The 12,031-nt window shown below is 39.6% G+C and overlaps 2 protein-coding genes across 3 annotated transcripts in view; one reads left to right on the plus strand and one right to left on the minus strand.

Annotated features, from left to right (window-relative positions):
- Positions 1-2,270: 2,270 nt before the first annotated feature.
- On the minus strand, positions 2,271-3,932 carry LOC128739895 (maternal effect protein oskar). Its single transcript, XM_053835397.1, has 4 exons — positions 3,791-3,932; positions 3,276-3,715; positions 3,069-3,165; positions 2,271-2,752 (listed from the first exon to the last, which is right to left on the minus strand). Exons 1-4 carry the CDS (start codon positions 3,930-3,932, stop codon positions 2,271-2,273), a joined length of 1,161 nt encoding a protein of 386 aa, XP_053691372.1.
- A 1,928-nt stretch (positions 3,933-5,860) lies between these two features.
- LOC128744779 (uncharacterized) overlaps positions 5,861-12,031 on the plus strand; it is a 29,538-nt gene continuing 23,367 nt past the window's right edge. For both annotated transcript variants that reach the window (XM_053842020.1, XM_053842017.1), the window contains exon 1: positions 5,861-6,161. In XM_053842020.1, the coding sequence (XP_053697995.1) occupies positions 5,861-6,161 (301 nt within the window). The remainder of the gene's footprint in view (positions 6,162-12,031) is intronic.

The following is a 12,031-nucleotide window of genomic DNA, read 5'->3' on the forward strand; positions in this document are numbered from 1 at the left end:
TTAGTAAAGGTAAAAGTAAACTATGAATAAATATTGGAACTCAAATTTTGATTAAGCTTACCTGGCTGTCGTATTTGAATTGTCAAAATGATTATTGTGTATCCACCACTAAATTGGACTTCCGAAAAAACGATAAACGATTTTTCTTCCGTACCGTACATTAAACCTAGTGTCGGAAGTAGTGCGCTGTGTAGCACGTCTCATTTGTTATACAGCGCACTACTTCCGACACTAGGTTTAATGTACGGTACGGAAGAAAAATCGTTTGCCGTTTTTTCGAAAGTCTAATTTAGTGCTGGCGACGCAATATATTGAAAAATTTATTTGTCGTAACTAAATTTGGTCTTTCATGTCACTTGCCTAGCAGAGTAAACCCCCAATAAAAAATTGTTCAGATTTGTACATATTTTTTATGCACTTTCTACCTATTTCTATCTGAACATCGCTAAAATGAACACTTATATACTATAAATTTCAAGTGGACTCAATTTGCAGGACTTACTGTACAGTTGTAGGTTAACATAATTTAGAATAAGCAAGTTCAATGCTGAATCCAATATTAATCACCAATTACGGATCATGACCGTTATTGCTAACTGGTATCACTGGGACTACCAAAACTGATGCTCGTTTGATCTCTAAGATATTATTTCCGTTAAGCCTCTAGTACACAACCCCAAAATTTGGCGGGTTGGGATTTTTTGTAAATCACCAAATTCCGGATACCTATAGGTACTTCACTTTAGTATATGTCATATAAGATGTTCATTATAATCTAATCTATCCATTCAAATACATAGTTTAATTTATGTTATTTTGAAACATTTATTTCGGGTGAAAGTTAAAAAATTCTTAAATAAGGGAAAACTTGGACATAAGAGGTTTAACTTTCTCTGTTCCAAGGCTGTTTAGGTAGTTAGCAATGTTTGGGCATCTGAAAAAACACAACGAAATTGCTTATACAACATTGTTTATACTACGTCCTGGAATAAACATTTCCACATTTAAATAGGCGAGTAATTTTTGTATCGCAAGTCATGGATCACCTGCGCTTCCATGGGATAAAACACGTTTTGCTATTACAGGCTTTTGTAATGGGAAACCTATGACACCTAAGTCTTCTAAAGCTGTATAGGTATTCCGTATTACTTTTTTAAACCGCCATATGTATTTGCAAACGTACCCCAACTAAGCTTTTCGAACCGGCTCGGGTGTCAAAAGACAAAAAACAGGCGCATCTCCCGCTTATCTAATTTGTACAGGCCCTAGTCCCAGCCCCAGTTCACCGAATCGTTTCCGTCCTTTTAACTCAACCTCATGATTGGCATCCCTATCCTGTATTGCGACGGATCTTAATTTCATTAGGGTTATTTCGAACGAGTTGTTTCACCCATTTGATTTGGCTGGCGGCATACCATTCAACTTCGTTCGATAAACCGATGGGTCGAAATACAGAATAAGGCTTTTGATTTCAAGCATAATTACTAGTAAATACTGCAATTTCTGGATATATTATGGGATGTACCATTAATGAATTGAAATTCAGTAATAAAATGATTTACAATGAACACTTAACATACAAATTTATTGAAATCACGCAACACAATTACAAAACACGGACATTTCTTCCATATGTATAATCCTCTTCTCGCTAATTTCAAGTTTGTAAATATATAATCTTTCTCGAACTTAAAAAATATTCAAATTTATATTTTGTTGGTTTTGCTATCAATTATGGTCCAAGCATAATCGCGATTATGATAGAAAGCATAAAAGATCGTACGGTTTATCATAGCAATCATTGTAGGCGTAGAAAACAGGATTGCCATAACAAAAAATTTAGGGTCCAATTGGAACCGGTTACCCAAATGAAGCCTATTTACAAATAACAATGTCAAAAAAATTACATCGCCAGCGATATCATTTTTTGACATTGTTAATTTAAGCAAAAGTCATTTCTGTTAATTTATCTATTCTGAAATAGAGAAATTAACCGAATGAGTTTTAATTTGAAACATTATTTTCAAATATCCGGACATTTGAAAATAATATTTAGCTTATTTCTAACATCTATTGCTACAACCTCTACTTTTGTTTGCTCTGGAAAAACTGTCTTCTTACAATACACAATACAGATAATTTAAGAACAATTAACTACACTAACATTAATACACTAACATTAATACACTAACATTAACAAATTACGAGAAAAAACAGATTAAAACTTTTAAGTACGCTGGAACATTCTCCGACACGATCAGATTGAACTCCTAAATAAATGCTGCGAGCTGTTGTTTCAGAAACTTGATAATTCGCTGGCGACCAAGTTTGTTCCAAAGAACATGTGGTTGATTACTACCGCTCACATGTCTTGGTCCCGGCTGAAAACATTCGTATAACGTGTTACCGCGTTCATTAACGAAGCACTGCCACAGATCTATGTACTGCCAATGAGATTTGCGAATCAAAGCGTTAAACCTCTGCAAACGATCAGTTACGCCAGCTATATGGGAACTATTAGCCAACGGCGAAAGCGTGGTCAGTATCACAGACGCGCCGCGATTTTCCAGATTGGCTACCAGCTGAATTAAGTCGTGCTGCATGTCCACGAAATCGTATCCATGAAGCAGGTCGACAGCTCCTATGTTTATTATGACCCGATCGTTAATGTAAGTGGCCTTCAAAGCCCGGTCCGCAGCCTCGGCGATCGTCAAACCGGATATACAAAGGCCACTCTGTTGAACTTGGTGTCCTAGAAATAAGTTGCGGTAGAAATGACTCAGTTATTGAAGACGTTTTCACACTGAGGTACCACTGAAATCTATAGCAGTGTTCTCTCCTAGGCATACAATTGTACTAAATAATGTGATTATTTTCCAAACATTCAAAACATTCAAAAATGTTACAAAACCATATTGCACGAGAAATCTTTAAACTTTGTTAAAAAACAATTTGGAGTGAAAATTTTTGGCGTTCTGTTTGTGCCTGACTATAGTAATAATCATAATTTTGATTGGAATATAAAATTGGTTGTATGAAGCACTGAACTGTAACAGAGGTTGACTTACCCGGGTCAAAAGCAAATCCCAATTCCCATCTAGCAAGCGAAAGGAAAAAGTCGTCTCCAATCATTTGATAACCGCAAAAATGCGGTTCCGTGCGAATCTGAAAAAAAACAAGAACACGTAATTAACTTTCCCAGTGAATCTATTGAGATATAGTAGTGCTGAAGCAAATTTTTCGAAGAACCACGTGCTACGCAAAAAGGTACTTACTCCATCGAAATAGTATTTTCTCTGAGTCATTTGTTTCGCCATTTGCATTTGGCGTCTTTGAGGTGGAAGATATGGATGATTATTAGCACGTTGAACACGGTTCCATGCGCCACGTTTGGGTATGTAGTGCATGTTATCTTCAAAGAACTTTTCTCTTTGACCAGTCCCGCTGACCGTCGTGCTTGTGCTATAAGGGATACCAGGGAGTTGATATCTTGGCATCTGGTACCGTTGGTTATTATAATGTCGTGGAGATTTCTGCTTCTTGATCATATCGGTTAGGTGTTGTGTTTTATGAGAGTTGCAGTACCAGAGATAAGGACCATTTGGCGCGTTATAGGAAGACCACACTCCAGCAATACGTCGCAGTTTCGCCGCAATCATGTCACGATCACGAAATATTGACAAAAGGCTTTCTCCGGTGAGGTCCGTGTAGTCATCTGTATAGGATGAAAATCATTAAATGTACTCAAATGCTGGATATAGTACGAATTGTGATGTAGTACGAACGTTACCTATAATTTCGTCTATCGTTGCTCCATTTTTGCTGCGAGTTACGATTATACTGCTAAGTATTGTCGCTATTTCCTCAAACTGTGTGATCTCTGATTGAGCATCACCAGAATCGACGAGTTGACTCATTTGACTGCTGCTCATAATTGTAACAACTTTGTTTCGGCTTTCACACACTATATTTCCGAGAGCTAAATTCCTCAAAGCTTCGTAGGGCACGTGACATGCACGATCTTCGATCATGGACACACAACCTCGCAGCACAAAGTGAGAAGGAACAATAGATGGTAGGAATCTTTTATGCATGACTATCAGCTTCAATTTTATAGCAGACAGTTAATGACCAATCAGAATCGTCCACATGCGTGGGTTTGATTAGCCGTTATGAAGCAACGTTACTGTACGTGACTGTACAATGCAGTATACCTAAACCTCCGTTATGCTACTCCGTTATGTTATGGGTTTAAAATTAAAAACATGATCCACAATTTAATAAACTGTTTACTCATTAGGGTTGCCAAGTGGCCGGTTTTTGGCCGGCCCGACCGGTTTTTCACTTGCAAAGCCGGTGGCCGGTCAATCCGGCAAAAAGGCCGGTTTTCCGACGTATGAAGCTGGATTTGTACTTTTTGCCTGGTTTATTAAATTTTCTGATAAATTTATCAGCAATCCTGAACAGTGGATCATTGAAGATAGCTAGTTTAGCAGTGATAATACCTTGCTTCTGGCCGTAGTATACATTAAATTATCCACTAGCGCCAGAAGCAAGTAGTTCTCACCCAAAAACTAGCTATCTTGAATAATTTACACGGAAAACTGTCAACCGACTCTACTTTCTCTCTATGCCGGTTACATGCTACCGGCGACTGTCTAACGCACATTACACGTTACAGGCAAATCCTCTAATACGCTGCCGCACACTACGTCGCACGTGGTGCGCTGTGTTCGCACATTGATGCGCTATACAGCGCACCACCTGCGACGTAGTTGCGACACACAGAACAAGAATAAAACCGAATGTCGCACGTCGATTATTACGGTTTTCAACTGCAACAACAATAGTATAGTGTATATAACAGTCAGTCATTCTCATCTGTAGAAATCGGCAACAAGTTTTCAAAAGGGCCTGCAAAATGTAAGCAAACCGAGTCAGGGTTTCTTTCACATTTTGTAGATAGGCCCTTTTGAAAAGTTGATGCTGAAATAATATATTTTTGTTTGGAAATAGAGTTTACAACGCAGTCTATCGGTACTTTTAAACGAAAAACGGAATTTACATTAGATGGCGTAATATAAAATTTTTCTGCCATGTGGCGCCATCTCACAAAGCGTTCGAACTAAAAACTAAATAAATTTCCACCAATACAGCACCATCTCTCGAGTAATCAAATAAATAAATAGTTTCTAATTCGAACCAAGTAACAGATGTTACGTTGTGTTATGCTGTGCTGAATATAGTTCTGGTAAATAACAGACGAAGCAGCATAGATAGGCATAGAATGTTTCACTAATACATTCTACCAGGTTTTGGCTGACTGACCGAAAACGCACAAGGCACAACGCTGTACGCTGTTAATTCATTGAATTTGAAAGTTGGATTGAATATCAGCAGAATGAGACATCGACATGAGCTGGCAAGGTAGATGCAGAGGTAAACGTTTGCTAGGACTGATGAGCTATCTAGAAATAAAATAAGGTTATTGCTTCAGAATTATCACACTTGTTTCTGTTTTGCCTAAGAATGCTGATTATTGAGACGTTATCGAACGTCGGGAACACGCATTTTGAAGCGAGAAGCGACCAAGATAGATTATGGATTTAATATGTCACGAACACGATACCGGCGATACCATTTTTTCTAAACGAGTAAATTGTTTACAAACAGTTCATTGAAACACCAGCAAGAAATGTGAATGTGTGTGAGTGCCTACCCTTTGATGCTCGACAATATATTGTTATGCTCGATGTGTTTTGTTTAGTGATGGACATACTATTGCACAGCATAGGTGAAACGAGGGTCGGTTTCGGATGTTCACTATTTAATCTGTTCAGTTTCACATTCCACTTCGTATATGATGGCTGATGAAGCGGAAGAAGTGCGTTTATTGCTTTCCCGGCATCGTTTAGCCATCGTTCGAGAGCTAATCCAGACGAATCTGATCCAGATTTTAGTTAAACATAGTGTAATCAGTGTAGAAGAAGAAGAATTAATTAGTGGTGAAAGTGAATTGGAGAAAAGATGCGATCATCTCATTGAAATAATATCTAAAGATGGCTTCGAGAAGTTCAAGCAATTTTGCTATGCAATTGAATCAGAGTGCTGCCAGCTGATTTCGGATCTGATCAACGACAGACTGTCGCAGAATGCGGAAGGTGAGATTTTAATAAATTCTAGGTTCTAACCACGTTAAGCAGACAATTCTTGTTCGTAATATAATTGTAATTCGTGCTTCAGATTCATTACGCGATCGCTACTCACCAATTCTCGACAGATGATCGTTCTTTATTAGCAGTTTGTGTGTGTGTATGGCTGATTTTTATTTTGTATATTTCTCTTTTTTGGGTGTGTGAAGTATCTTGTATAAGCTATAGTAATTTTATGCTTGTTCAAATCAAATGAAGAATGATTATTGGCAATATGTAGTCTGTGAACTGCTTGAAGTAGAAGTAATGTAGATCTAAAAATCTAATTAAATGATCTGATAACCACTCTCCGTCCCGGCTTCTATTTTATTAATTATTTGTTATTCAAAATATTCCGGAATTATTTTGAATAATTAATACTAATTTTTTATGAAATCTGTAATACTTCAACGTTTCGGTCATTTGTCATCAAATGGTTAATGAAACATTTATATATATGTATATTATAACATATTACGTAAAACTCTTTGAAATTACTTTACTAGAAATTTAATTGAATTCACTGTGAGTAGTGAGTCCAGTAACACTCTAATACGCGAATTAGAATAGAAAATAATACAGACGCACCCTTTCATTGACGGTTATGATGTCGTCAGGACATGATTGATTGACTACATTTTGTTGTTGACATAATGATATCAACATTGAATATCACATATTCACAGTATGGTAATCATATTTTGGTTGAGTCTGATTAATCATTTAGACATTTTTCATACCTATAGGTTTGAGAACGATCATATAAGAATGATAGTATCAGGAAAGATTTAGTAATAGTTAAACAATCCAGAATTTATCACCCCGGGAACCATATCAGAGAAGAGAATAGAATTTTAACTTAAATGAAAGAACAAATTATACGATCACTGAAAACATATTTGATAAAATACTTGTCCTATATTTAGCAAACAATGACCTCTTATTAAATTAAAATTAAAGAAATGAATGAGCCAAACCAAATGAGGTTATAAGATTTGCTTTTTTCACTTACTATCTACACTCATTGTACGCACCCAAAATTCCAAATTCTCAAAACAGACCAACGATGGCAAAGAGGCAATCAAAGTATTGTATTGTAACTATACGATAACACTAACGAGAGTACGTTATATGAAATGAAGAGACGAGAGCATGGTACAGAAATCTAAGAATAATAGCATTGCACATAAGTAATCGCTCAAAATTTACAGAAATTTACAGACTAGGTACTAGCCGAGATATTAGTGTTTAAAATCTCAGTACATATTTCGTGACGCTTGCCTAAATTTAAATATCAGACTGACACTCTACGGTGAGACATAGTTCTACGTTGAAAGATAAACGATACGTTGGGTCAAATCTTTTTCACCGGCAATCAAACTCCGCCAGCCTTAAAATAAATAATATGTGCAGGCTGCGGTTTAAAAGTTGCTTTGCGAACGTGATAATCCAATCTATTATTCAAAGCTACTTGCGCGAATTTACAGCGATTAGCTCGACTTCGGAAAAGATTCTTTTCCGAACTTTGCAACGAACGGGGCACTGAAGTAAGCGATGCTGAACTGCTATACGAAAAAGTTGCTTCATTGTTAAAGGGTTCCAGGGTAATTCTCGGCTAGGTTTACTGTTAATGGCTCTAACTAAAGTGTTGTCCATAATGATGAGGAACAGTAGCGGTGAAAGTATGTAATCATATTATTTATGATTATATTAAGTCAAATTACTTGAAACATTTTCCTTTAAATAAAAACCAATTTGCATACCAACATAGTAAATCAACAATAACAGCACTCCATGCACTCATGACAAAAAATGAAAAGACGTCTGAAGCCAGGGAGATTTTATTAGATATATTGAATTAGATATTGAAGGAGCATGCGGTAATGCATTTCACACTTCAATGAAAAATGTCATGATAATACGTAACTTCGATAAAGCTTTTGTAGATTGGATTTGTCAAATGTTACAAAAAAGAGAAATAACTAATAATACTCATGGAATGTCAAGTCATGGTAAAACCGTAAAGGGTTGCCCACAGGGAGGAGTTCTTTCACATTTGTTATGGTCACTTGTTGTTGACGAACTACTATCACATCTTGAAGCGTCAGGATTTGAAATAATTGGTTTCGCTGATGATATTGCAATTATAGTTCGTGAGAAATATGAATAAGTTATTAAAGATAGATTGCAGCGTGCTCTGCATTCTACAATATCGTGGTGCAGAGATGAGAGTCTTTCTATAAACCGTCACAAAACTACTTTTAACGGCAATATAATTTTGAACGACTATTCCACGTGACAGAAACAAGTTGCACGGAGTTAGAATCAGGTGATTCTAATATAACCAGGCTGAGATGAGTGAGCAACATGATGCCGCCTTAATTCCCACATTCAGATAGGATCTCGTTTTTGGCAACTTTTAACAAGACGTCTTGTATTCTGGCCAACGAAAATGTCACAGTTTCCTAGATATTGCTAAAGAGCTGATGAAACATTTGCGGTGACAACACTGGGTAAGCTTTCAGCATCTCGGCTGAAATGCAGTCTATTCCTGGTGCTCTGGAGGACTTCATACATTTGAGTGCCTGCTTCAAATTCAACTAACGACGGCGCCTCGGAGTTGACGCGGTTAATGCGATCTACTGTGGGCGTCCCGCATTACTGTTATTATTAGCCTGCAATATTAGAAACGCGGAAGCGTTCAAGTTAAGAGCAAAGTTTTCGTTTTATTCTGCTGTTTGAATAATCAGTTCAACGGTTACGCTAGTCTATACGGTCGATCAGTGCAACCCATGGCTGCAGTTAACCAGGTGTACTGGCCTGCTCTGATTTTGAGCGACATGCTCGCATGGGTCCTATCATCAATAAGGCAGCGAACAATGTTTACAATAGATGGAAACGTTTATTGACAGCGCGCTTTCTCTCTCAACTTAATTAGATAGTTGATACTGGCTCTCTTGTCCCGTTTACAAGATTTATTAACTTACTTATTTTAACTTAACTTATTTTTTTTTTAATTCAACTTCAATACCATAACCGTATGCTCGCACCTTATGCTTAACTCCACATATCTGGCTGCTGCTTCTTCTGTAAGTGGAAGCCCACTTTTCTTCATGTGTTCCTCAGAGTTGATTAACCTCCCTGGGATGCTTCCGTAGTGCCTGCTTTATAATAGCCCAGCATTTTTCGATAGGCCTTAGTTTCGGTGCGTTGGAGGGGTTCATGTCCTTAGGTACGAAAGTAACCCCGTTGGCTTCGTGCCACTCCAGGACAACCTTTGAATAGTGGCACTAAGCTAGATCCGGCCAGAAGATCGTAGGGCACTCGTGTTGCTTCTACAGAGGAAGCAGACATTTCTTGAGGTAGATCTGCCCATTTACAGTCCCGGTAGTCACAAACGGCGCACCGTTTGCCACATGAACAGATCGCTTGCCAAATGATGTATTTCTTGGCAAACTTTAAAAGTTTCTGTTTTCTTATTTCCTCCGGAACATCAAACTTGTGCCGAGCGGTTAAGAACGGTAGCCCCGGAAGCTGCCAGAAGTCCGCCGTGACGTAAGTCTCATCATCCATGATGAGACAATGAGGCTTCGTCATCATCTGGTTGTGCAGTTTCCGGGCCCGTGATTTTCCCACCGTAATTTGCCGTTCGTCAGGATTTTGAGCCTTCTGCACTTTGTACATATGCAGTCTCTCTTGTTCCATGGCTCTCTGAACGAAAGACTCGGACAGATGCAACTTTTTGGCCACATCCCTGATCTAAGCATTTGGATTCTCTTTAACGCTTCCACGACACGCTTGTGATCCTGATCACTAATAGAACGTCCATTCTGATCGCGTTTCCCCTTTCGTTCGATACTCAGAATTTCGTAGTAACGCTTAAGCGCACGACTCACAGTTGAGTGCATGATTCCTAGCTGTTTTCCGATGTTCCAATAAGATAAGTTGCTTTTCGGGTGACACCATTTTTTCCAAGTTTCGGAAAACTGACAGCGATAAAAATACAGTGCTAACAATACGCTAAACTAATTCTACCCAAATTTTCAATAGAAAAAACCCAATAGGCAATTTTCTACAGCGTTTCTCCCGTGGTGTAATTTGATGTGGGACACCCTTTATTTGAAGCTACAAGCGGCTACTTACTTATGTGTCCATGTCTGCCGGTCCGGTGGAACAAAGGGATGCAATCAGAGATCTCCACTGCTGACGGTTACCCGCCATGGCTTTTACCTGTCACCAGGACAGGTTCTCGTTTACAGCCCGGATGTCGTTGGCTAAGCTCCGTCGCCATGAGCCTCTGGGTCTGTCTCTTCTTCGCTGTCCTTGTGGATTCCAGTCGAGTGCTTCCCTGCAAACCTCGTTCGCTCTTTTCCTCAAGGTGTGTCCGATCCACTTCCACCTACGTTCACGAATTTCTGTGGCTATCGGCCGTTGATGACACCGACGATGGAGTTCCTCATTGGATATCCAGTTATCAGGCCACCAGGCACGAATGATGTATCGCAGGCACCGGTTAATGAATACCTGCAGTTTTGCGCTGAGACGCACCACGTTTCGCAGGCATACAGCAGTACGGATTTAACGTTTGAATTAAAGATTCGGGTTTTCGTACGTAGAGTGATCTGGTTTAAGCGCCAAATGTTTCGCAGACCTGCAAAGGCACCCCTGGCCTTCCTGATCCGTGTGGCTATATCAGTCTTGGTACCACCATCGGGCGTTGTTTGGCTACTAAGATATTGAAAGGCGTCTACCTGCTCAACTTGTTGTCCCGCTACTGTGAAGTTGGTGGTATTGTCAGTGTTCACTACCATTGACTTAGTTTTCGCTACATTGACTGTGAGACCTGCTGCCTGGGAGCTCTCGGAGAGGTCGTCTAACTTGCTCTGCATATCGTTTCGGCGTTGTGCGAGCAAGACAATGTCGTCGGCTAGGTCGAGGTCATTTAGCTGCTCCATCGTTAGAGGATTCCAAGGCAATCCTCGATTTGGTCTACTGTCAATTGCTTCAACTAATATCTCATCCATAATGATGAGAAACAGAAGCGGTGATAAAATGCAGCCCTGTCTCACGCCAGCAGTAACCCTTATGGGGTCGGACAAGACGCCGTCGTGCACAACCTTGCACGAGAACGCCTCGTACTGAGCCTCGATGAGATGGACTAGCTTATCTGGAACTCCTCTAAGTGTAAGTGCGCCCCAGATGTTGTCGTGATTGAGTCGGTCGAACGCCTTTTCGAAGTCAACGAACACCAGCAGAAGAGAGTCTTGGAATTCGTTGATCCGCTCCAATATAATGCAGAGCGTTGTGATATGGTCTACACATGATCGGTCAGCACGGAATCCAGCTTGCTGCCGCCGGAGAGTAGCGTTGATCTTCTCCTGGATCCGGTTGAGGATTACCTTACAGAGTACTTTGAGACTAATACAGAGCAACGTGATGCCACGCTAGTTACCGCATTCAGTTAGGTCTCCTTTCTTAGGGACTTTGACTAATATGCCCTGCATCCAGTCCACCGGAAAAGTTGCGGTTTCCCAAATATTGCTGAGAAGCTGATGCATCATCTGGGCTGACAAAGATGGGTCAGCTTTGAGCATTTCGGCTGATATACGATCTATCCCTGGCGCTCTATTGGATTTCATACTCTTGATGGCAGCTACAATTTCATCCAGCGATGGCGCCTCCGAGTTCACGCGATTGATTCGACGAACTGTAGGCGTCATACGCTGCTGGTTTTGTTGGTCTCTGACATTTGAAACTCGGAAAAGTTGTTCAAAATGTTCAGTCCATCGCTTAAGCTGTTCTGTACGGTGAGTCAATAGCTGACCAGCTTTGTCCTTTAG

Source organism: Sabethes cyaneus, chromosome 3 (genome assembly GCF_943734655.1).
Source record: "Sabethes cyaneus chromosome 3, idSabCyanKW18_F2, whole genome shotgun sequence".
Classification (NCBI taxonomy): domain Eukaryota; kingdom Metazoa; phylum Arthropoda; class Insecta; order Diptera; family Culicidae; genus Sabethes; species Sabethes cyaneus.

Bases quoted from the DNA above. Each gene is read 5' to 3' on its own strand.
- LOC128739895 (XM_053835397.1), bottom strand. From the start codon at position 3,932: ATGAGCAGCAGTCAAATGAGTCAACTCGTCGATTCTGGTGATGCTCAA. The intron at 3,166-3,275 runs GTAAGTACCTTT...GTTTTTTTTCAG, and splicing joins GAAAATACTATTTCGATGGA to ATTCGCACGGAACCGCATTT. The intron at 2,753-3,068 runs GTAAGTCAACCT...ACTTATTTCTAG, and splicing joins GGGATTTGCTTTTGACCCGG to GACACCAAGTTCAACAGAGT.